The following is a 26,338-nucleotide window of genomic DNA, read 5'->3' on the forward strand; positions in this document are numbered from 1 at the left end:
TAAACTTCCAGAACATACAGAAGAAAATCATTTAGAACTAAACAAGGATATAACACTGGAAGAACTTCTAGAAGCCATTGCTCAATTAAAAGCTAGCAAAACGCCGGGCCCAGATGGCTTTTCAAACCAGTACTACAAAAAATTTAAGAAGGTACTAGCCCCATATATGCTGGATATGTTTAATTCGTTCATAGGGGGAGCAGATATTCCGACAACAATGTCTAAAGCAAATCTAGCAATCATACACAAGGAAGGGAGAGACCCATTACAATGCGATAACTATCGCCCCATAGCCCTCCTTAATTCGGATCTAAAACTCTTTAGCAAAATCTTGGCAAACCGACTCACCCCAATATTGCCCAGTCTAATTCATATAGATCAAGTCCGGTTTGTCTCGGGAAGACAGGCCTCTGATAATACCAGAAAAATTATCAACCTTATAGACCATGTACACCTCTCAAATACGACGGCTATCCTGTTAAGTCTAGATGCAGAGAAAGCATTTGACAGGATACGGTGGGATTTTTTAGATCAAACTTTGATCAAATTCGGATTTAGGGGCCAATACTTAGAGGGGATCAGAGCCCTATACAAAACTCCCACAGCAGTCGTGAAACTCCCAGGAGGAGACTCAAGCCCCATAAAAATCACTAATGGTACCCGACAAGGATGCCCCTTATCTCTGCTTCTATTCGCCCTCTCCATAGAACCCCTGGCAGTGACAATTAGGGACGAAAAGAATATCAAAGGTATCGAAATTGGAGAGACAATTTACAAAATATCCCTGTTTGCCGACGACATTATCCTAACCCTGTCCAACCCACTGACGTCCCTACCAAATTTACAATCCCAATTAGACCAATTTAGTAAAATTTCGGGATATAAAATTAACATGGACAAATCGGAGGCACTGAATCTTTCATTAACAGCATCAGAAGTTAAGTTGTTACAGGCAAACTTTAATTATAAATGGAGCTCGATAAAAATTAAATATCTTCTCTGCCGGCAACCCTTTGGACCGGGGGAGGGAGAGCCTAGCAGATAAATTAAAACTGGGAGCAATGAGGTGTATATGGAGGATATGGTCAAGAAATAAGGAGAAATATCACTTGGCATCGTCTCCCACTCTAATGACCCCCATATTTAGCAACCCTGAGTTTATCCCGGGCTGCCTCCCAAAGGGACTTAGTAAATATAAAGAGCTAAGGTTGGTAATGGCTGATCACTATGTATCCAAAAATTAGATTCTTGCACTCCCAGAGTTGGAGAAAAAGCATAAAATTACAAATTTACCGGTGTTTGGTTATTTACAAATTCGACATTACCTACAAACAGTTTCAAAAGACGCAGCGTTTGCTGCTATGACAAAATTTGAGAGATTATGCAGAAGAGGCTATTATTGCAAAGGTCTGATTTCTGAGGTATATCTGGGCCTGGCGTCAACTGCGGCACAATCTAAGCATAGCTACATGCTAAAATGGGCAGAAGACTTAAATCTAGAATTAGATAGAGATGACTGTGAGGATATCTGGGAAGCGGCCTCTAAAACATCAATCTGCACAAGTATAAAAGAAAACATATACAAAATTCTGTTTCATTGGTACCTAACCCCAAATAGGTTGAAGAGAGTACAGGGAAAACGGCGGTGCATCTGCTGCTGCTGCTGAAGATTGGAAACCACAAACTGCAAACCACAAAATATCCTAGGTGCAAAAATTTATTTTAGGGCATAGTAACAGCCAAAAAGAACACTCTGACGCGTTTCCCGTCGTATCCCACGCTTTATCAAAGCACCTACGATATTTTGTGGTTTGCAGTTTGTGGTTTCCAATCTTCAGCAGCAGCAGCAGATGCACCGCCGTTTTTCCTGTACTCTCTTCAATTGTTCCTTGGTAGGAGCACGCAGGACAGGACCAGGATATCTCCAAGGTCAGCAGTGAGTAATCCATTTACTTCATTTATGTGATCAGTCCCACACACGGTTACCTAGACCACCACATAAGACTTACCTATATGGCTAGTGGCATAATCTATGGGAGTGTGTTTAACATTGGACTATCTGGAATCCTGAGTCTTATGAACTGTCCTATGCTATGAAGATGTTTATATTTTTATATCATGATTAAACATTGCCTACTCCTGGTTAGCATCACAAGTGGGAATTAACCCTCCCCTTCCCTTCCATGTTCCCAAATAGGTTGAGTCAGATCTTCCCCGGGTCCTCAGATTTGTGTTGGAGAGGATGTGGGCAAAAAGGAGACATGGCTCATATCTGGTGGAATTGCCCAAAAATTGAGGGGTTCTGGATCATGATACAAACAATGATACAAGAACTCCTGGGGCTAGAGATAGAGGTGGACCCACTGGTCCTAGTGCTGGCTAAACCAATAGAGGACCTACAACCCCAAGAGAACAAAATAATAAGCCACGTCCTCACTGCAGCTCGCTGCTCGGTAGCCGTGGCATGGAAAAAAATAAACACCCCCTCCAAGCAGACAGTACTGAGACGTGTCAGGGAAATAAGACTAATGGAACTCCTCTCGGCACAGCTGGGTCAAAAGGTTGACAAATTCCATAAGGTTTGGTCAGTATGGCCAGACAATTAACAATAAAACATAGGGTCCATACAAGACTGGAGTTAATAGGCTATCCCCCCTCACCCCCCCTCCTCTCAATTCCCCTCCCCCACCCACCCCCTCCCCCCTCCCTCTTCTTTCTTGGTTTCTTCTCCACTATCCTTGATTTTCTCCGAGAGAGATGCCCGGAAGCGGCTGCTTCCTAAATAGGTTGTTAAAATTTAAAAAAATTATATAACAAATGTTTTGTAGAATTCAACGGATGTAAGTTAATTTATAAGAAAAAGAAGACAACAAGAGTATTATTTAAGTTGTAATATGTTTAATATTTTTTCTTTGTATACACTGTGAAGGTGTAACAGATGTATGTTGAAACCTGTTATTTGATGTCATTCTCTCAAAAAACAATAAAAATTTTGAAAAAAGAAAAAAAAAAACCTTAAAAGTGTGTGTGCTGAAGGGCTCGTGACTTTATATAAATACATTCCATAACAGATAGTTAGTTATAGTGGACCAATTTTGTCTTTAAGCTAATAACGTATTCGCTTGTCCCCAGTGATGAGTAAATACCTACAATAATAACATTTTGTTCCGTGCATGAATGTTTATCTTTAGTTGCCCTTTAAAGAAAAATTTTAAACAGAAATAAGGTTAGCAATCTGCTTTTAAAGGGTATGATACCGAGATCACTTTCAGTATAGGTTATGTTTTGGGGGAACTGCACCTTTATGACATTCCCCTCACTGAAACGAGTATCACTGATTCTACTGTACCTGTCACAGGGCTGTAGGCCAAAATTAGCATGGTCAAACCACTCATTCATTTTTTTCTCGGTCATCCACATGACAATGGATGATGGAAGAGTATTCCTCAACCAGTTCTGAAGCCGTGTGTCAAAGCAGATATCCCATGGATAACCTTTATCCAGGATACGGCTCATTACCCATGATCCTCTTCTTGTGCTAAGAAACACCTGCATGAACATATTAATATTTAGATTGTATATAAAAAAAAGAAAACAAAAAATATATCCACTACCGTACCGGAGGCAGAGACAGAATAAAAGTAAAAAATACACGAGGGAGAGACCAAACCCAAGTTTTAAATCTTGCTTCTGCACCGTACAATAATGCTTTTGTTTTACGCATACATTTGTCAAATTCTTATGTCAGCTGTCTTACCACAACCTGAATGTGCCAAATGGAGATAGATTGTTTTAATGTTCACAGTATTAAATTTGAATTGATCAGCATTAGACAGTTCCGTTTGTAACGCCCAATCCTAGTTCCAAAATTGGATACAGTTAGTGATGCGAACAATCAATGTTTCCAGATTTCGTGTGTCAAGGCTTACACTCTTTTACATTTTTCTTTTTTAGATGCATTCAATTTCACCACAAAAACATCACTTTATGGGTCATACATTCGCATGGCTCTACAGTATATTGTCCTATGTTTATCGGCCCCCATGCAAAAAGGTCATACAGTACATTTTGTTACTCACAGTTCTGGTCCTGTGCAGCTTGCGCAAACAAAAAAGAAAAAGTTCCTCCTTGAATGCACTCGGATAAGCCAGTGATTGATAGTAATGAGTGTATTTAAAAACCTTTTAATCACAAGAGAAGGTTAAAAAAGGGTTGTATAGAGGGGCATGGTATATGTAATCCAAGGCCATCCCCTAATAGGCAAACCAACAGAATCGTCCTCACTCGTGAGGAGATATAGGTATTACAACACCTTAATGTGGAACTGTGTCGCTCAGATAATCCCCTTTAGTATAATACCAGATTAGAAGGCCCATATACCCTATGGAGATCCTTTTATCAATAATTCAATGAACCTAACATGGTGTAGGTCATTGAAGCTAAGTCTGGAAGGGTGATTAGCTTACACCGAATGGACAAAGACCGTGCCTCAGGGCGTCTCCGTTAGCACACTTTGTGCTTGCCCTTTGCAGAGCTCACACACTATTCAGCTACGCATCTCACTACTACATGTACATGGTGGTTGAGTATTCATTTTATGATGATCATCTTTGTTGCGTTGTTATTGTTTTCACCATGTTTCGTTTATTTGTTTGTACACACCGCTTAAGTGGACTAGGGACATCACACAGATATATACCATCTGTCCATTCGGTGTAAGCTAATCACCCTTCCAGACTTAGCTTCAATGACCTACACCATGTTAGGTTCATTGAATTATTGATAAAAGGATCTCCATAGGGTATATGGGCCTTCTAATCTGGTATTATACTAAAGGGGATTATCTGAGCGACACAGTTCCACATTAAGGTGTTGTAATACCTATATCTCCTCACGAGTGAGGACGATTCTGTTGGTTTGCCTATTAGGGGCTGGCCTTGGATTACATATACCATGCCCCTCTATACAACCCTTTTTTAACCTTCTCTTGTGATTAAAAGGTTTTTAAATACACTCATTACTATCAATCACTGGCTTATCCGAGTGCATTCAAGGAGGAACTTTTTCTTTTTTGTTTGCTTTAGTTATACCTTTTCCTCTTTTGCACCGGTATTTTGCTTGACACACCATTACAAACTTACCCTATACCTGCTGATGCGGGAGCATTCCTTACCCCTCCCTCCTCCCCCTCCCCATTCCTGGATTATCCTGTGCACCTTGCCTCGGTTCCTTATTGGACATGATTTTATGTTCACACAGGATTCATTCAATCCAATACATTCATTTCAAATTTACTCAAGGCACACAGTATTATCAAAGCCGGAGGATAAACATTCAATTAAGCAAAAGTACATTATTAAATAGTGTGAGCAACATATGAATTATGTTAGATACAATGAAATCATAAAAGTTCCCCTTTGAGATCATGTGTTTAGCATATTTTTTCAGCAAAGTACAATCACGATTTCCCTGTTAAATACCCATTGCTGAATCTTATTCAAATGTTTTGCAATAGAATTTTGTTGGTCATTTTTAAGATTGCATTAACATGTTCCAATCTGAATTTAAATTGTCTGGTACAGTAGTTTTGCCTACATACTTTAGATTCAGACAAATCGCAGCATAAATTATCCCTATTACCTTGCAATTTATAAATTATTTGATTACTTTTTTTTGTATGTGTTGAATTCATTATCGTTAGTTTCATATACAGCATCGACATGCTTTACATGTACCAGAGGAGAAGTTACCTTGAAATATACTTTTAGACTGTAGTTACCTAACGACCTTAAGACACTTTAATAAAATTAAACCCGCTGCCGGGTCTTTGTCCCGTATGCACGATTCCCATTGGTAACTTTGAATTTCCCGCTTGCCAGCAGCTCCCTCCTCAAGGGGCGATCCAGAGTGCCTAAGCCGGCCCCCTCCTCTGTTTGGTGCAGCTGGACAAGCCCTCGTCCTCCGATTGGCTGCTTCGTCATGATCCGTACTCTGATTGGCCGGCGGCCCCTGTTCCATGAAAAGAATAGCAGACCGAGGGCTATGTGAGGAGCACGCCAATCGGAGTACCAGAAGAGTACTGGGGAGTACTTTGGGAGTCGATCGGAGACACGACTGGTGGGATTTTCGAAAGTGCTTTGTGTGGAATAGCTGTGAGTAGCACTGAGAAGCTGGAGAAGGAGCTGTACAGGGCAAGCCTTCTGAAGCAGGCCCATGCACCTAGTTGAGACTTGATTCTTCTTCCCCAGGCTCCAGTTGGTGAGTGTACATTGTGATTGTGTATTTTGTGTGTTTGCTGGCTTGCCAGAATAAACTTTTGTTTATTCAACTACTGTGTTCTGTCTGGTGATAGTGATCCCGGTGGTTTCAGTGTTAAAAGTTCTGGTCCCACGTGACAAGTATATTGTAGCCCAATTGGGAGGAGCGCAGGAATTGTTCTTTGTTTTCCGTAATGTAAGGCCAATCCTTTTACCAGCTGCATACTTCACAAAGGGAGGAGCGCAGGTAATACAGTATTTATTTCTTCCAAAGACAACAGGGAGCAACAAAGATGCTTAACACGGTCACAACTTGCCAAGACAGGGGGTTATGGGGGATTCATAGCTGACTAGCTGCTGGAGCAAGTTTACCCAGTATGCCTCCACAATCTGCCAGTCTTAGGATATTCCAGTTATAAGGGATCACGGCTTCCCAGCCACTATTTGTATTTCCAGTTAGTATCTTGACAACGAGACTAACCATAACTAAAATGTTATTACAGTAGAACTCAGATTGGCATCAATTTACATAGAACCTGGCCTCCATCTGAAAGCCTGGAAAAACGGGTCCCAACCAATCAGCGTAGATATTGTCTTCACAGAGCCAATCGGAGGCTGAGGACTCGCCCTGGATGGCTAAATCAGGACTTGGGGCTGGTGTAGTGCTGTAGGATGGCCCCAAGGGGTGGGGCATCAGGGTGAGGGAAATATGAACTGGCCAATAGGAAACTAGTTAACGGGGCTAGGACCCAGGCATCACTTCCCTGTCGCAGCTCGATACCTCCTGCATGGTGAGGTACCTCACTGCTGGGGAGAGGACAATACTTCTGCTTTGGAGTATGTGCTCATGCAGTTGGGCGCTTTACCTGGCCCTCCACAACGGATAGTACCTGGATTACAAGTCACAAGCCCAACACACCATGCATCCCACAAACTACATGCAGTTAAGCACAAACACGAAAATAAACTAGCTACTTCAGAATACTAACTACAGGTCACATATTAATCAGTTTGTCAGCCATTTTGGCTGTACATACTTTAGATAGCCATTTTGACCAGTAATAGAGGTGGCCATATTAACAGGTAGGAGCAACCTGCAGCATTAACCTTTAATGTGCTGTGCCAGGCTACCCCTACCATAGAATTGTTTGACGATCACGCACTCCAGACTTGTTTAAAAAAATAAAAAGTCATTTTATTTTAGTCAATGTTTCAGAGTTATAACCACACCTTCGTCAGGGAGTTTCCAGCTGCTGCTGATCAAAGCATTTAGCGTTTGTTCCCAAAATGGAGCCATGGAGCATTATTTTGAGTAAGGCATGCAAGGCTTACAACAAAATACTTTCTAGGCTCCTCCTAGTCACAATATGTTAGTACAAATTCCAATAACTTAATCACAAAACTCTTATGTCATCTTTATTGTGAACTATATGTGTATTTATGCTGTTGTATTACATACACATCAACACATATTCTCATGCAATTTAAATTTTTTAATGATCACAATGTTTGTTTTTTTTTAACACTAATATCATTTTGATACATCATTTTTGCAGAATAGAAAAACATTTTTGATGAATAATTTATTTAGTTGGGTGATGCTCACGTGCTTCTTTCATCTTCTTTGGCTTTTTCTGTGTTTCTAAGATCTAGATTATGCCTTATCTTCTCTCTGAACACTATTGGTTTCTAAGTTCCCATTGTTTTCTGATACCGATAGTGAGGAATGGACAGGTAATACAGTATATCTCTGAAAAAAACACACTTCTGAGCCAGCAGACATGAAAACATTACGGTCTATAAATGATGCATGAAGATACCACATGGAAGTATCTGAGTTTTACATGATGAATAAAGATTTGAGGTGGCATATACATAGTCTGCCCAAGAACCTTGTCATAAAAGTTTTCACAGTGCATGGTTTTAATACAAGCGGCTTAAGATATTGATCACTTCATTTGTAATCTTCAATTGTAAGGTCTTCGGAGTATGGACTCCTTTCTCCCAATGTTTACTTTTATGTATAATTTATTATCCGTGTTTATATTATTTCCCCTATATTATGTCTTGTTTATTATCTCTGGATAGAGCTGCATACATTTGGTGTGATTATAAAGGAAAATACAATACTTCGACCCAATACTGTTCAGCATGAAGGATAGCACATAAACGACTCGGAAGCTGAAAGACGCACGATAGTAATCAAACACCTATGAAACATACACACGTTATTTAACACTTTACTGTACCTGAGCAGCAGTACGACTGAGCTCTACAGCAATATCAGTTGCGGAATTTCCCATCCCCACGATGAGAACTCTTTTTCCTTTATATCCCTCGAAGTTCTTGTAGTCTCGACTGTGGAGGTATTTACCTCTAAATTTTTTAATGCCTGCAAATCAACAAGAGGGGATTTTGTGAGGTAGACAGAAAACACACATTCCCCCGCTATGTACTGTAGTGGTATATTCCCTAGCAGGGGGGAAAGAAGTGTTTCTAACGATTTTCAGTGTCCATCAATCCAGTGATTAGATTATATCCTCACTATTTCTGCTCTTTCATGTATGTACAGTATGATGCAACTTTAGAGAAAGGTAATTAAAGCTAAAGTCAGTGGATCCTTATGCGTTTTTCTCTTGGTATCCGTGCAGATACCCGTAGGATCCTCCCTGTCGAAGGTAAATACAATGTATTGAAAATGAGAGGGAGTGTAGATTGTGCAGAAGCAGATAACATACATTCATTGTTTCGGAGGTGAGGGCAAACTAAAAGCAGAGAGGTAACACACACCAAGAGAAGCACAATTAAGAAGGGGGATAGCATTCATAAATCAGTATGGTAAAAATAAGCTTGTTTTCCCCTAAACTTTCACAAGACGGCAGTTGTTTGGAACGGGTATAATACATTAAAACCAAGATGCATGGGAAGGAATGTGTAACGTATATTGCTAGATGTGATTAGCTAGTCAGTCATGCAATGTGTTGGGAGTTGTACTCTAAGTGTATAGTTATATGATTATCAAATATGGAACACAGAGGTTAAATAAATAGTATGAGTCTTGTAATAACCGGATTTATAAAACTAAATGTGGAACACCAGGTAAATTAGATAGATAGATATATAAATAGATAGATAGATAGATAGATAGATAGAAGAAAAGTTATATTTACATGAGTTTGTAATTAAATATATTAGGTCTTTGATATTAGATTTTACATGGTCTTTGATACTAGATTTTACAGTTATTTTTCATAACTCACCAGGAAAAGATTCCAATGGATAATATGGTTCTGAGTGATGACCCGAACAAACCATGACAGCATCAAAGGTAGCTGTTACTTGCTTCCCATCTTTTTCTGTGGTGATGTCCCATTGGCCCGTACTGGCGAAATCAGGGCGTTTCCTTACACTGCGAACCAGAGTCTGCCAAGAAACCCACCCAGACAAAAAAATGGCTGCAATTAGCAGATGTAGCCAACTGCAATTACAAGAGTTGCTGTAGAAAATGACTAATGAAAAAAAATGAGGTTTAAAAATTAGGTTGTTTCGTGAAAACACTCTTTATGTAGAATTTAGGGAGAGGGGGTGGCTCAGTGAGTAAAAGACACTGACTGCCACTGAGAGTTTGAAGCAGGGGGAGCCTTGTGACCTTGGGCAAGTCACTTTAACTCCCTGTGCCTCAGGCACCAAAAACATAGATTGTAAGCTCCACGGGACAGGGACCTGTGCCTGCAAAATGTCTCTGTAAAGCGCTACGCAAAACTAGCAGCGCTATACAAGAACATGCTATTATTATTATTATTATTATTATTATGTGGCATTTATGGCTGGAAACAAGACGTAAGGTTTGGTCTTACATTTTTATAATTTTCTATGTAGAAAAACTTCCCAATAACATTGAAAATGTGAGGTCAGGCACTAAAAATGTCAACACTGACTTTATAATAACTTTATGTACAACTTGGTCAGAGTAAAACCACCATTAACTCATCTTTTCTCTTGCAAAGCTTAGAATAATTTATTTGGAGAAAAAAATATATGTTATGGGACTGCTATTAGGAAAGGGGGAAGTTATAACATAATAATAAATTACAGTTAAAGATAATTACAAAGTTAATAGTAATAAACAAATATTCCCTGTTGGTTATTGAAGTATTATCTGAATGGGATTTCCACAAATTTTTGATACCCACTCTAAACCTTTCATTTATACTATAAATTATAGGCTAAAGCAGTAAAATTCTGGGCATTATTGAAAACCCTGCTCTCTGATTGGTTAAAATTATGGGCATTATCCAATCAGTAATGCCCGGAATTTTAGAAGCGTGCAAAGTGTAATTTTCAATGTGTTTATTTCCAGCCAATCAGCTTTCAGAACAGCTGAGACAGCGCAGGGGATTGGTCAGAATCAAGTAACAGCTCTGAGACAGGGCAGGGGATTGGTCAGGAAGTATCAGCCACGGGTTGACTCCTCCCCCTCCCGAGCTGACTGAGATTTTCTAAGCAGATTCAATTGAATTGGGGGGTAGAGAGTCTGCAAAATTTAGTAAGTGGCTGCATTTTTAATTGTGGCTGCAGTGTGTGTGTGTGTGTGTGTGTGTGTGTTAGTAGCAGTGTTTATGGGTATAGCAGCAGCAGTGTATGTGTGTTGTGTTGTGCTGTTGTATGTGTCTGTAGCAGCAGTTTGTGTGTGTGTGTGTAGAGCGGCTGTGTTGTGTGTGTAGAGCTGATGTGTGTGTGTGTGTGTACAGTATAGAGCTGCTGTGTGTGTGTATAGAGCTCCAGTGTGTGTCAGTGTCAGCAGCAGTGTTTATGGATGTAGCATGTGTGTGCAGCAGCAGAGTTTGTGTGTGTAGAGCTGCTGTGTTGTGTTGTGTGTGTGTGTGTGTGTGTGTGTGTGTGTGTGTGTGTGTAGAGCTGCTGTGTGTGTGTGTTGTGTAGAGCTGCTGTGTTGTGTGTGTAGAGGTGCTGTGTTGTGTGTGTAGAGCTCCAGTGTGTGTGTGTGGTGTGCTTGTGAGTGTAGAGCTGCTGTATGTGTAGAGATGCTGTGTTGTGTGTGGTATGCTGGTGTGTGTGTGTGCGTGTGTAGCTGCTGTTGTGTGTGTGTAGATCTGCTGTGTTGTGTGTTGAGCTGCTGTGTGTGTGTAGAGGTGCTGTGTTGTGGATATAGATAGCTGCAGTGTAAGTGTATATAGAGGTGGTTTCATACAAAAGTGTCTATTATTTATGAAAAAAAGTCTACATTTAGCCTATAATAGTAATAATCCCCTCAGAACAGGGCATTACTGATCAATAATGCCCTGGCTGGAAGAGTTGAAGGCCCTGTTCTGAAGGGATTATTACTTAATTATTGAAGCAGTCTTCTATACAATTACAGGTGTAACCCAAAAAGTAACAGTTGAAAAGTTTAAATTAGAGTTTTAACATGCTTGCCAGATTAAAAAAAGCTGCATGCATCGAGTACTCATTCTTAGAATGAGCTACTGTAAGAAAAAGACTACAATGTCAGAGCATCACTTTATGGTACTGGCAATCTATCGGATTCAATGAAGGTATTTTTTAAGCAGATGGAAGACATGCAATGTTGGTCTTATTGATAATTGAACCTAAAATCTAAACTAGTATCTGTTAAATGCAGTTAAAAGTCAATTATCTTTGCATTTCAATTAAATGATAGTAATCATCTGCACTAGCCACGCCTATTGCATGTATACACTGAAAATGGGTTCGTTCTTTACCTTGAACTGGATATGTTTCACTAGATCAAACTTCTGCGCATACATCCTGTAATACTGCAACATTTTAGTGTTGTGTAGAAAGTTGGGGAAGTTCTCTGGAATGGGGAAGTCACTGTAACACATCATTTCTTTGCTGGTGTTGCTGACAACAGACTCATAGATGCTGGCTCTGCCATCTTCCACCGTTTTCTGAGATAGATATGAGCATAACAGTTAGGAAAGTTTAAACATTTCAACTATCATGATGTCTTTAGGAACAATCAGTCTGCCATAAAGGGCTTTTATCATTAACAAAGGGTAAGAGAAGGCTTGAGCACGGCAAAAAGGTTGAGCTCGAGGCAGGTAAAAAATGACTTATTTATTGGGGATAATAGCCAAACTACATACATACAAATAATAGTCCTCTGATGTGTTTCCGGCCTCTATGGCGCTTTATCAAAGAGTGCTTTCGAATTTTTAAGTACCTTTGGGATAGAATGGAATAGAATGTGGCGATGGTCGGATTACTCACAGTCATACATTTAAGCTCATTCTCATCAATAACTTTGCTGCATAGTCCTGCTCTCGGGAATCTATTGAGGTCTTTCATGAACTCTACAGTGGGATCTTTACTTAGAGTTTGGTAACACAGAGGGGCCTATTCACAAAGCAGTGATAAGTGGTTTAAAGCTCGATAAATGCCCTTATTGCGTGACACTGCCTCCTTTGCTAGTCACAAAGCAGTGATAGCAGTGCAGTATCGTGCACTAATGGATTTTTTTTTTATATGTCAAATATTTTTATTGGTTTTCATGGAGGGTTACAGGCAACATTCCACAACATTTGCAGGGGGTATACAGTATTTACATCGCAGTGTACATATAAAGAAACAGTCAGACATTTAAAACCTGTGCAGAAAACCCTACGGACTCAGTGATGCCTACCGGTGCAGTAACTCCTCTTAATTTAAGAGAAAGGATAGCTTAGGACAGGTAGAGAGAGAGAAAGGAGATAAGAGGGGGGGAGGGAAAGGGAGGGCACAGCCAATTTATGGTTCGGGTGTGTTAATTTTGATTGTTATTGTAGGGCCATAAGTCCCAGACCTTGTTGAACCTGTCCAGGTTCTGATGCAAGAGCGCCGACAGGTATTCCATCAGTCTAACCTCGCACTATTGGGTTTAACAGCCTGAGCCAAAAAAGTCATCTGCCTGAGCCAAAAAAGATGACAAGCCAAAATTGCTTTTTTTTTGTCAGTAATAGCTATTCACAAAGCAGTGATAAGCTTAACCAACTTTAAAATCTATCAATATTTTGTCGCCAGCTAAAGGCTGATGCTAACAATCTGGAAATATGCATCAAAGAATTTTTTTTTCTGCACAGGATTGACACCAGTGGCCGTCGGGGGTTTCTGGTGGTCCACACGGGTGTTCGGGGGTCTATGGGTGGTCCCAGTGGGTGTCCGGTGGTCTCCAGGTGGTCCTCGTGGGTGTTCGGGGGTCCCCACGGATACCCGCCGGCCTCCGGTATCAATCCTGTTCAGAAAAAAAAATTGCAGTACAATACATTCAAATACACCCCCCTCCCCCCGCAACCCCAATATATACGTTACAGTAATGGACAAAATTACTATTATACAGCTATGGATAATAATGTATTTGTCCATTTATGTATCCTCTATCCTTCATATAAAATATATCCTAAGCACTGAACCTTGCTTTTACTGAGCTCAAGCCTCCACATTGATGACTGGAATTTATATTTTTTGTATAGGTTCCATATTGTTGCTTATACGGTAGGAATCAAAATGGATTGTGACACCATAACCATAGTTTATGCCAGTCTTATGCTGTGCCGTCTGTTCGCCTTACACTGTCATCTTAAAAAAGTACCTTAAATCACGAAGCCCTGTAAAAAGAGTATCCCCAGCATTTAATTTAAATGCCTTCGTTCGGGAAGCCGTGGGGCCTCTGTAACCCCCGTGCCCCCCACAGAGAATCTCCCGCCCCCCACAGAGAATCTCACCCCCCCCTAAGTCACGTGACCACAAAGGTAATGCCGGACAGTACTACAGTATACATCATGAATATCCCTCTTGACCAGTGGTGTCAAAATGGATTATGACACCATAACTATAGTTTATGGCAGTCGAATGTGTGCCATCTGTTCACCTTAGACTTTCATCTTGAAGGATACTTTAAGTCACGATGATCTAAAAAAAAGAGTATCAAACAGTACCTAAATGTTACGTAGGGCAAAAAGACAGGGAGCTAACTCAAACAGAGTGAACATTAAGGAGACAATACTACCTTATAAGGATTCCCCAAAGCTCCCCTAAATAAAGGAGCACACCTATGTTGGGGTTAATCGACTGTAGCTCGACCCAATAGGATCTATTCTGGATCCTTGAAGACAATAAAACAGAAAAAAACGGGGGGCACAGAATAATAAAAAACACAGATTAATAAAAAAAACACCTGTCAACCTGTGCATATTATTACAGTAAAGTCCTGGTAAATAGCCCCAGTGTATCATATGAGTGAATGTCAGCAGAGACAATGCTAGTAGGTGGCAAAGGAACAATCAAATATAATTCTAATCATACTCACACGGCCATGTGTGATTACACAGGAAATAATAGGTTTCTTTAGGGATGTCCTTCTCTCGGTTGCACTTCTTACTGGCTATCGGCAGACAGCTTAGATGTAAGTGTTGTGTCTGTGTTCTTAGGTCTACGCCCTCTCCCTCAGACCAACAGGAACATTGATTAGACAATATTTAAAAAAATAATATTTATTCACACAAAGAGTAACAAACTAACTCATAATAAATTCTCCGGCAACAACACTCTCTGGGTTCGCCGCAGATCCCCCTGGCTCCTGCTACCGCGTCCGGTATTGCTGCTGGAACGAAGCTGGAACACAGGTCCTCCAGGGAAGTACGGTGGCCATGAATGTCCAAAAACAGCACACAGAATGAAGCTACGCATTTCGCAGAATGCTCTGCTTCGTCAGGCTCATCCGTTCTTTGTACCAAGTCCCAAGTCCCTTTGCTGATTGATTACTGCATTCCATTAATGAGTATCCAACATCTCGTCCTGGTTAATTGGACTCCAGCGCTGACGCTCCTCCAAGCTACTAAGACCTATAGACTCAAGCTAAAAAACCGTAGCTCTCAGATCTATTGCAATTGACTGTAAAGGCATAATACCCAACATGCTATAATGAGCTAGTAAGTATTATTTAATCTGCAAGTTGGTTAATAAGTATATATGGATTCTGACCTACTCACTAAATCATACATTTGTAGCATTCAATAGCACTTTGACAACTATCACAAAAAACAATGCAATTTCAATTCTTTATTTTTTGGGCAACGGTATCCAATCTGAACATCCATCTTGCCTCCCTCAGTAAAAGGAGACGCTTCACCCCTCCCTCCCCCCCTCTACTCGGGACAGTCACATGCTCAATGATCATACGATATACGTCAAGGTTGATAATTGATGTTTTTCTCCAAAAAATGTTTAGCCACTGGTTTGTTTGTTTCACTCCTAGATAGTGTGAGACAGATACTCAGACGATGCTCGTTCATCCTTTCTTTAAATATCCTGTCCGTCTTAGGCAGAGTCCATAGAAGGACAGGCCGCGCTGAGCCGTGCGGACGCTCCGCGCTGAGCCCATGCATCCTCAATGAGGATGCCTTGAGAGGGGGCTCACGCGAGCATCTGCAGGCGTGCTGAGGCGCTGGATTTTTCAGCCGACAGCCAAGCTGTTTTTCAGAGCGCTGTCGGCTGAAAACATCCAATCAGCGCAGAGCAGCGTCAACGTCACGGCACCGTGACGTCGGCGCCATGACGTTGACGTCGGTGCGTCGCGGGCGATTGGCCCAGCGACGTCACTGCCCCGCCTCCCTCAGTCTCCCCCCACCTTCGATCGCGCCCGCTGGCTCGCCTGCATGGGCATGAAATCGCGCAGATTTCAGCAGGCGAGCGTCAGCGCGGCTCCGAACTGCTCACCCCTCTATGGCCCCAGCCTTACCCACATACACCAAGCTGCACTGACGTGTAATGAGATATATTGTTGAAGATGTAGAACAAGTAATATGTTGCTTTATCGCTATCGTCTTTCCTGTGTGCGGATGCTTAAACTGTCCCCTCAGTTAATCCACTGCAGGAAACAGGAGGGGAGTGCCTGCTCAGCCTCCTAATACAGATTATCCTGGTGGGTGCACTAGGGGGTAAATATATGGGCAAAGAGAACAAAGCCCTAGATGCTCTTCAAAGGTGAAGAGTGGGCAAGGAACGAAAGCCCCTATGTGACACGTTATGCAGGTCTTACACCCAAAGCACCCATTTCTCTAGAGACTAAGACGATTCAGAGGGAAATAACTTTCATATTTGTTGGTCGGGTCCCCCTTCACGAGTAAATCTTTAAGATTAGAATTCCTTTTGCATGCAAAAATATGATTAGCTTGTGTATAAGGAAAACGTTTTGTTTCTGTTTCTAAAATATGCCAATGTTTCATAAACACCTTCTTTAGATCTTTTGAAATCGTGGAAAACTTCTCTCTTTTTCAGATACTGTATGGCTTTATTTAATATGGCCCCTTCAATATGGTCTGTTTGTGATTACACTGTCACTTTAAGGGATATGTTTCTGTTCAGAATCATTGCTGTTCCCTCTAAATCATTTGTTCTTATTATTATTTCAATACTTGACAGTGGCAGAGCTTACACCTCCCCTACATGTAACTTTATATAGACTGTTGCTATTTAAATTTTTTGTATAGGGGAATAGGGAACAACCCCCTAACTGGTGCTACAAACGTCACATGTGGTATAGGAATATATTAAACAAATCCGGGATCCATGTAACATGAAATGACAAATCAATCCAGGTGCACAATGAGGTGTGTAAATGAAGGCAATCTCACTCCTATTAGAGCCCCATAAGGTGAGACCAGTCAGGGGGTCTGACTGTGCTGACAAGGGCAAGTGAAGAAAAATGAACACTTCCCCTGTATGAAAGCCCATGCCTCTGCCCGGCGGTCTGGGCGGCTGGAGGGATGTGAGAAGCACACTGGCAACCAAAGGAAGTTCCGTGTAAATAAATAAATAAACTCACGAGGTCAGCTGGATCCCGGTGAGGCTTCAGTCCAGGTAAGTACAGCAAAAGTTCAAAGAAGGGACTGATCACAGCAAGTGATAGGGCTGGAGCCAGGTAACCAATAAAAAAAGTATTTATTTAATTAAATAGCATAACAGCAGACAGATACAGGGTCCTCTGACGCGTTTCTCGCCCGTCAGGCGCTTTATCAAAGAATCTTTTTTTATTGGTTACCTGCCTCCAGCCCTATCACTTGCTGTGATCAGTCCCTTCTTTGAACTTTTACATTTTTTGTATCAACTTTTTATATTTATATGGAGCTACATCTGGACAACACGGCCAGCAACAATGGTGACACAGTGTTTATGCTCTGCTCGTTCCTATTTGTTATGTTTTTTCATGTATAGTATGTTTTTGCATATATTGGGTATAACAGGGGTGTTCAATGTTTTGACCCTGCGCCCCCCCCCCCCCGCGCCTTCTCACCTACCAGCTACCGCCCCCCTCCTGCAAGGCTCCGGTATGAAATGACGTCGCGGGGTCATGTAACAACGTGACATCACGTGACCCCATGGTGTCATTTGACGTCGGTTACCATGGCTACGCGTCACCCAAGATCATGTAGGAGAAGCTGCAGAGGCCTCGCGTGGTCCCCCCGGCACTTAATTTAAGTGCCTTGGGGGAGAGCGCGGAACCTCTGCAGCCGCCGCGCCCCCCACGAAATTCTCTCGCCCCCCACTTTGCGCACCCCTGGGGAATAATAATGATTTAGATATTTAATTTTGTTAAGCAGTCAGTTTTTTAAGCTGTTTGTTCTTAGGTCACCACTGCACCAGTTTTGCCCACTATTCTAATGAGGATGTGATCATGATTGATGCAGCTTGCAATCAGGTATCTTTTACAGGGTTAAGGTGTATAGGGTTAACTTTATCACTGTGTTTATTGGTGTGATCTTAGATACACCCACACAACTTGATGATGTCACTTTTATGGGCTGTGATTAGTCACGCCCCTTTCACCTGTGTCATGTAACACAGTTCATTTTAGACAGTATAAGGAGCATTGTATGCACACAACTTTATCTTGACAAAGGTCAGTGTGTTTGACCAAAACGTTGATCTGTGTGGATTAAAATTCTTTTTTTTGTATGAAGACCTCCGGAGTGCCGGCTCTTTCTTGTTTTAGGAGCATGTGTCCTGTATATAATAATAATAATAACAATAACAATAATAATAATAATAAGAAGAAGAAGATGCCTTTCAAAGCTTTATCAGGCCATCAAAGAAAGTGTTGTAAACCACATATGTTGGTTTTATGTAAGGTGATCTTTCTATCAGTCCTCCCTTCACATTGCTCCATTCGTGTATATTTTATATGCGTTGTAGCATCAGCTGTCACCATGGTAACCGAGCGCTATAAATTTCACATCCTCATGCTATGACGTAACCCGGAAGAAGCTGCATAGACGGCGAAACAGCAGTAGGGTAAGCATTTTTCACAGAGGGCCCGTTTATTATCAGGGGAGATAGGTTTCATAACAGCAGGTATACCAGCAATTGCATATAAAAGAAAGATCTCACAGCTCTACTGGGGGTAGTTATAGCCCGGGCAAAGCCCGGGGGCACACGCTCTTGGGGGGCCCGCTCTACCCCACCCCTGGCAGAAGCCGGTAGAGAAATCAGCAGCTGTGACATAATAAGAGCAGGAAAGGAGCACGCTCTGGCAGCAGACATCGGAAGTAGGAAAGACTTCCGGGTCACACCACTAGAGCGCGCTTCTCTCCTGCTTTCCTGCTCTGCTGCTGATCTCTGCCTGCTCCTCTGTTTAACGCCAACCACCCACAGGTAAGCCTGGGGGAGGAGGGGGGAGGGAAGTGATGATAGTGGGGGGGGGGGGGGAGAGGGGAAAGAGAGAGAGGTGATGATGGTGGGGGGAGGGGGAGAGAGGTGGTGATGGTTGGGGAGGAGGAGAGGTGATGATGGTGGGGGGAGACAGAGGAGAGAGGGGGAGAGATGATGAGAGGAGGATCAGGGAGAGAATGGGGAAGGAAGAAAAAAATTGCAGTCAGTATTAATATTAAAGAGGTCCTGAAAAAATGTTTTGCCCGGGGGCCCGTCCATGTCTAGCTACGCCACTGCAGCTCTTGATCTGATTTACAGGCGGCTTAGGCAAGCGTCCAATAGCGCTAACAGAGGAGAGACAAGCAGCTCAAATGATGATTGAGATCTCACAGCTGACTCTATAAGCATCTATTTATCTATAGTGCTAGCAAATGTGAGATAAAGTTGCTATATGGCAACCTGTTTTCAAAACAGGCATCACAGGTGACCCAACATGCAGTCACACCTGCTGCCACAATAATGCCTCATGTAGAACTTTAAACAAGCAGACAAGCAAGTACACTGCAACAGAGCTACTAATTAAACATAGGTGTAGCCTGGTGTTAATCCATTCTGTAATCCTAAAGACAGAACACTACAGTAACGGCCATCAGATTCAGCCTGAGCACTCAACAGCTGTGTGATTGAGCCATCAGCTACTCCAGGGGTGTTCAAATTTTTCTTGCTGACCCCCCCCCCCCCCGTCTGCATTCTTCCATTGTCGCTCCCCCCTTACCTTGATGCGTCGTCAAATGATGTAGCAGGGTCGTGTGATGTCACGTCACATGACCCCGCAGCGTCATTTCACGCCGCGTTGCCACGGTCACGCGTCTTTAAGCCGGCTGAATCTCGGAAAGTAGAGGTTGCAGAGGCCACGTGGGGTCCCCCGGCATTTAATTTAAATGTCTTGGGGAAGAGCGCGGGACCTCTGCAACCACCCGCTCCCCCCCCCAAAAAAAATCTTGCGCCCCCAGTTTGCACACCCCTGAGCTATTCCATACACTGACCATAAGTACATACTGTAGGTCTTTGTGTCTAGTTGCTAGTAGCCAACACTAAAAGGCTACAACTGTCTAACATTGTGGACGAGTTTGTGATACAATGTGGAAAACAAAAGAGCAGGGATTAAGAGCAATATATAATAAACAGCAACGGGCTGTAAGATGTTATAGCAGAACACTGTTTAGTAAATACAGCCCTTAGCGAGCTGGCTAAATTATCACACCCTACCATATTATATATGTTCTTAAATATTATGTGAGTAGTCAGTTTCTTAGTACTGTACTTATGACAGGAACTAGCTAATTCAATTCCACACACTTACAAATAGTTATGGTTTTCTCTGTTTTACTTTTAAGTAACAATCAGATTTTTTGGAGTATTAGGCTCAGAACAAACAAATGTGGTTTCCATTTGCCCCCCTGTTTCCATACATGTAACTTTTACTTACTGTGAACCTCCACACCCCACCAATATCCTCACTCCTTTCAAAGCAGGTGGGCTCCAAATCCTCATCTAGACAGCATTTGATTGACGTCAGACCGCTGGTCCCAGCTCCAATCACTGCAACCCTCATACTGATGGTATTCTGTAATAAAGAAGAAACAGGTACTGTATAATGGATAATGTAACAAGTTTCAGTAACACAGCACATATTTATGAATCAGTCTTCTGCATAAGACACGTCAGTGCCTGAAGGTGCCAAATGACGACACATAGCTTAGTTAATATGGCCCTCCATCCTTAGCCGTCCCAAATAGACCACCAAACAGCATTCTTTTAATATCAATTTAACCATCTAATTGGCTTCAGTTAACTAATCTTACCCTGCTAATAACCAAGATGTGTCTGCTTTTCTTCAATTGGAAGTTAATCACAAATTGCATTTCTTAGGGACTCCTGAATGGGGAAGTGTTTGTCAATTAAGTGCTTTCTTTACTCTTATCCTACCCTGTCCTTATTCAAGAGCCACAAAAAAAAAATATCTATATCTCAAATGGAAATACAACTGTATGCTCATTTGCATGTCTTAGGCAGGTCTGCAACCCCACCTTTCACCATTATCACCCAGCACACAGCACTTCCACTGCAGCAAGGGATTCTGGGAAATGACATGCAAATGAGTACACAGTGCCACTTTTTGCTTCAAAACCATTTTAAACATGGTTCCCTATAGGCTTAAGATTGCTGCATGGTCACTGCTTTAAGCACAGCTAGGGTTAAGATGCATAGCCAGTAAAACCACCCACAGAGAGCTGTTTCGACCTTCATCTTTGCATAGCCAGTAACCAACCCCACACTGATGAGACCCATTAAGGTCGAAACAGCTGTCTGTGTGCTCATTTGCATGTCATTTCCCAGAATCCCTTGCTGCAGTGGAAGTGCTGTGTGCTGGGTGATAATGGTGAAAGGCGGGGTTGCAGACCTGCCTAAGACATGCAAATGAGCATACAGTTGTATTTCCATTTGCTATATGCTTTGCTGTGGAGGGTTTTTGTCACTTTTTTTTACTCACCATAACTTAACTAAGTATATAGATATATACATATATACATATACATATATACAAACATTCTCTATTACCCATTATCCCGTAGATAAGTAGAATTTAGTGGCCCTCAACCCTTGGTTCTGATCTATACACGTGTAGAGCGATTCAACATCGCAAGTCGCGAGGATAATGTTACTTTCGACTGCGATGTGCTCTAGATGCGATAGAACATCCGTAGTATCTTTAATATATGACGGGAGGGTCTCTACAGACACAAATTTGCAAAAGCAAAGGGGTAGTATTGTATTCTTTGCCCCTGTGGTCTCCCTTATATAGGAAAGACCACTAGAGAAGTAAGGTTACGCCTGCTGGAGCATGTTAGGAATATCAAAAATGCCACAAAAGATCTCCTAGCCTTTAAAAAGACCACGTCAGTGGCGAGGCATGTTATGCTGAAACACAATTCCGATCATACTGTACATCACTATCGGCTTTTGCGTTAGAAAAGGTCTCTTTGGGAATTCGCGGAGGAGATCATGAGCAAGCCCTGCTATGCAGGGAATGCAGATGGTTATTCCAAGTAGACTGTATGATCCCCAAAGGCTTAAATGATTATTTAAGCTTTCAATATTTTTGTGATTTTCTCACACCACCTGTTCCACATAATTCAATATGCATTATCCTCAGATCATCATTTTTTCTGACAATTTTTTCTTTATAATTGACTAGCTGAGAGCCCCGGCGTTGCCCGGGATGTTTGTGGTGTGGGGGTGGCATTTGGGTGGGGAGTGGTCCACGCGGCCCATGGCGGTGTGCGGTGGTACTGCTGCTGTGGCTGTACTGATGGTGATTGTATCGGTGTGCTGATTTGGGAGGGTTTGTTGCTGATGTAGGGGTGCGGATGTGGGTGTGCCGATGGGGGAGGTGCGAAGGTGCCAATGTGTGGGTGCTGATGGTGTTGATGGGGGCTGGGAATGGTGGGGAGCCGAGAATGGCAGTGTGCTGGGGGGGCATGGGATACCGGTGTGCTGATGTGGTGGTGCTGGGGATAGTGTGTGTGTGTGTATACACACGTGTGTGTGTATACACGTGTGTGTGTGTGTATACATGTTTGTGTGTGTGTGTGTATACATTGTATGTGTGTGTATAAGTGTGTACGTGTGTGTGTACGTGTACGTGTGTGTGTACGTGTGTGTATACATGTGTGTGTATACATGTGTGTGTATACATTTGTGTGTGTGTATACATTTGTGTGTGTGTATACATGTGTGTGTGTATACATGTGTGTGTGTGTATACGTATGTGTGTATACATGTGTGTGTATACATGATGTGTATGTATATGTGTGTGTGTGTGTGTGTGTATACGTGTGTGTGTGTGTGTGTGTATACGTGTGTGTGTGTGTGTGTGTATACGTGTGTGTGTGTGTGTATGTCTACATGTGTGTGTGTATGACTCCATGTGTGTGTGTATGACTCCATGTGTGTGTGTATGACTCCATGTGTGTGTGTATGACTCCATGTGTGTGTGTATGACTCCATGTGTGTGTGTATGACTCCATGTGTGTATGTACGTGTACATGTGTGTGTGTGTACGTGTGTACGTGTGTGCGTGTGTGTGTACGTGTCTACGTGTCTACGTGCGTGCGTCTCCGTGCGCGTGCGTGTCTCCGTGCGCGTGCGTGTGCGTGTCTCCGTGTGCGTGCGTGTGCGTGTCTCCGTGCGCGTGCGCGTGCGTGTGCGTGTCTCCGTGCGTGTCTACGTGCGTCTGCGTGTCTACGTGCGTGTGCGTGTCTACGTGCGTGTGCGTGTCTACGTGCGTGTGCGTGTGCGTGTCTACGTGCGTGTGCGTGTCTGCGTGCCTGCGTGCGTGTGCGTGTCTCCGTGCGTGTGCGTGTCTCCGTGCGTGTGCGTGTCTAAGTGCGTGTGCGTGTCTACGTGCGTGCGCCTGCGTGTATACGTGCGCCTGCGTGTATACGTGTGCCTGCGTGTATACGTGTGTCTGCGTGTATACGTGTGTGTGTCTGCGTGTATACGTGTGTGTACGTGTGTGTGTGTGTGTGTATACGTGTGTCTACGTGTGTGTGTGTATACGTGTGCCTACGTGTGTGTGTGTGTGTATACGTGTGCCTACGTGTGTGTGTGTGTGTATACGTGTGCCTACGTGTGTGTGTGTATACGTGTGTGTATATACGTGTGTGTGTATACATGTGTATACGTGTGTCTGTGTGTATACGTGTGTCTGTGTGTATACGTGTGTCTGCTGTGTGTATACGTGTGTCTGCTGTGTGTATACGTGTGTCTGCTGTGTGTATACGTGTGTCTGCTGTGTATACGTGTGTCTGCTGTGTGTATACGTGTGTCTGCTGTGTGTATACGTGTGTCTGCTGTGTGTATACGTGTGTATACGTGTGTCTGTATAGGTGTGTGTGTGTGTGTGTGTACGTGTGTGTCTGTGTACGTGTGTGTTTGTGTGTGTGTGCCTACATGTGTGTGTCTACATCTGTGTGTGTGCGTCTACATGTGTGTGTGTCTACATCTGTGTGTGTGTGTCTACATGTGTGTGTGTGTGTGTGTCTACATGTGTGTGTGTGTCTACATGTGTGTGTGTGTGTCTTATGTATAGAGATATATATAGTGTGTGTGTGTGTGTGTGTGTGTACGGAGGGATCAGGCTGGAGATGAAGGAATGTGTGGGGGGGGGGAGGTGATTACCTTACAGTCGGCAGCATCTTCCTCGTGCAGGCCGGGAGACGGACCCTGCAGTCATCTGGTACGGAGGGGCAGGGATCGGACGGGAGCCGGACAGAGGGCATGTGGAGGGGGGGGGGGGGGAAGCTGCAGGGAGAGCAGCACAGGGAATGTGGAGGGGGGGGAGAGCAGCACGGGGCATGTGGAGGGGGGGAGAGCAGCACGGGGCATGTGGAGGGGGGGAGAGCAGCACGGGGCATGTGGAGGGGGGAGAGCAGCACGGGGCATGTGGAGGGGGGGGAGAGCAGCACGGGGCATGTGGAGGGGGGAGGGGGGAGAGCAGCACGGGGCATGTGGAGGGGGGAGGGGGGAGGGGGAGAGCAGCACGGGGCATGTGGAGGGGGGAGGGGGGAGAGCAGCACGGGGCATGTGGAGGGGGGAGGGGGGAGAGCAGCACGGGGCATGTGGAGGGGGGAGGGGGGAGAGCAGCACGGGGCATGTGGAGGGGGGAGGGGGGAGAGCAGCACGGGGCATGTGGAGGGGGAGGGGGAGAGCAGCACGGGGCATGTGGAGGGGGGAGGGGGGAGAGCAGCACGGGGCATGTGGAGGGGGGAGGGGGGAGAGCAGCACGGGGCATGTGGAGGGGGGAGGGGGGAGAGCAGCACGGGGCATGTGGAGGGGGGAGGGGGGAGAGCAGCACGGGGCATGTGGAGGGGGGAGGGGGAGAGCAGCACGGGGCATGTGGAGGGGGGAGGGGGAGAGCAGCACGGGGCATGTGGAGGGGGAAGGGGGGAGAGCAGCACGGGGCATGTGGAGGGGGGAGAGCAGCACGGGGCATGTGGAGGGGGAAGGGGGGAGAGCAGCACGGGGCATGTGGAGGGGGGAGGGGGGAGAGCAGCACGGGGCATGTGGAGGGGGGGAGAGCAGCACGGGGCATGTGGAGGGGGGGAGAGCAGCACGGGGCATGTGGAGGGGGGGAGAGCAGCACGGGGCATGTGGAGGGGGGGAGAGCAGCACGGGGCATGTGGAGGTGGGGAGAGAAGCACGGGGCATGTGGAGGGGGGGAGAGCAGCACGGGGCATGTGGGGGGGGGGGTGAGCAGCACGGGGCAAGGACCGGGCCGGGTGAAGGGCCGGGGGGGGGGGTGAAGGGCCGGGGGGGGTGAAGGGCCGGGCCGGGGTGAAAGATCCCTTCCCCTGCGGTTACTTACCTCGCACCGGGCCGCGCTCCTCCTCCTCCTCCTCCTCGGGTTCCTCGGCGGTCTCCGTTCCCCCCGGCGAGGCGGAGCTGAGACGCTCAGGTGAGGGGGGTGTATGGGCCGCGGCCCGTGCAGCTCCCGACAGAGACAGCTAGGCCTGAGAGAGCCGGAGCAGCGCGCGCGGGGATGGGGAGCTGGGGGCGCGGCCTCTAGGCCTGAAGGTGAGAGCGTGCTCTGCGGGGGGGGGGAGCACCGGGGGAGAGAGGGAGCACCGGGAGAGAGGGTGATGTTGAGGTCCCGCGGAGTGGTGATAGGGGGGGTTCCGTTGTTGCGGGCCAGCCGCCGGGAAGGGCGGGGGGGGTCAAGGTCGGGCAGCCGTTAGGAGGGTGGAGTGTGTGTGTGTGTGTGTTGAGGAGGGTGGAGTGTGTGTGTTGAGGAGGGTGGAGTGTGTGTGTTGAGGAGGGTGGAGTGTGTGTGTGTGTGTGTGTGTGTGTGTGCGTTGAGGTGTGTGTGTGTGCGTTGAGGTGTGTGTGTGTGTGTGTGTGTGTGTGTGTTGAGGAGTGTGTGTGTGTGTGTGTGTTGAGGAGTGTGTGTGTGTGTGCGTTGAGGAGTGTGTGTGTGTGTGTGTGTGTGTGTGTGTGCGCCCCTTTGGCCCGTCACTCCGCCTCAGGCCAATGAGAAGTGTGCGGGGGCGGCCCAAGGGACCAATGAGATTTCCCCTAGGGACACCGGACATCCAGGCAGGCAGGCAGGCAGGCATGCATGCATGCAGGCAGGCAGGCATACAGTGCTTTCACTAATATAGTATAAGATGTTTAAGTTCTCCTATATATATTCCCTTAGCAGTTTTCATTTTAATACTTCAGTGTCACTATTCACTTTGTGTATTTCTCTCCATTGTACAGCGGAAACCCTAATTCCTCCCTTTTCTTATTGTTGTTTTCACGTTTCATCTGCCTCCAATAGACCCTCTAAGGTGCGAGCTCATCTGGATTAACTC

General features: G+C 44.5%; 1 protein-coding gene across 4 annotated transcripts in view; it reads right to left on the bottom strand.

The window, feature by feature from the left end:
- LOC142503884 (dimethylaniline monooxygenase [N-oxide-forming] 2-like) overlaps positions 1-26,338 on the bottom strand; it is a 116,964-nt gene that overhangs the window by 12,281 nt on the left and 78,345 nt on the right. For all 4 annotated transcript variants that reach the window (XM_075616771.1, XM_075616767.1, XM_075616769.1 and 1 more), the window contains 5 exons: positions 20,410-20,547; positions 11,996-12,184; positions 9,518-9,680; positions 8,507-8,649; positions 3,350-3,549 (listed from right to left, as the gene is read on the bottom strand). In XM_075616771.1, coding sequence (XP_075472886.1) covers positions 3,350-3,549; positions 8,507-8,649; positions 9,518-9,680; positions 11,996-12,184; positions 20,410-20,535 — 821 coding nt within the window. In that variant the 5' untranslated portion in view covers positions 20,536-20,547. The remainder of the gene's footprint in view (positions 1-3,349; positions 3,550-8,506; positions 8,650-9,517; positions 9,681-11,995; positions 12,185-20,409; positions 20,548-26,338) is intronic.

This window comes from Ascaphus truei, chromosome 10, assembly GCF_040206685.1.
Source record: "Ascaphus truei isolate aAscTru1 chromosome 10, aAscTru1.hap1, whole genome shotgun sequence".
NCBI classification, from domain to species: Eukaryota; Metazoa; Chordata; class Amphibia; order Anura; family Ascaphidae; genus Ascaphus; species Ascaphus truei.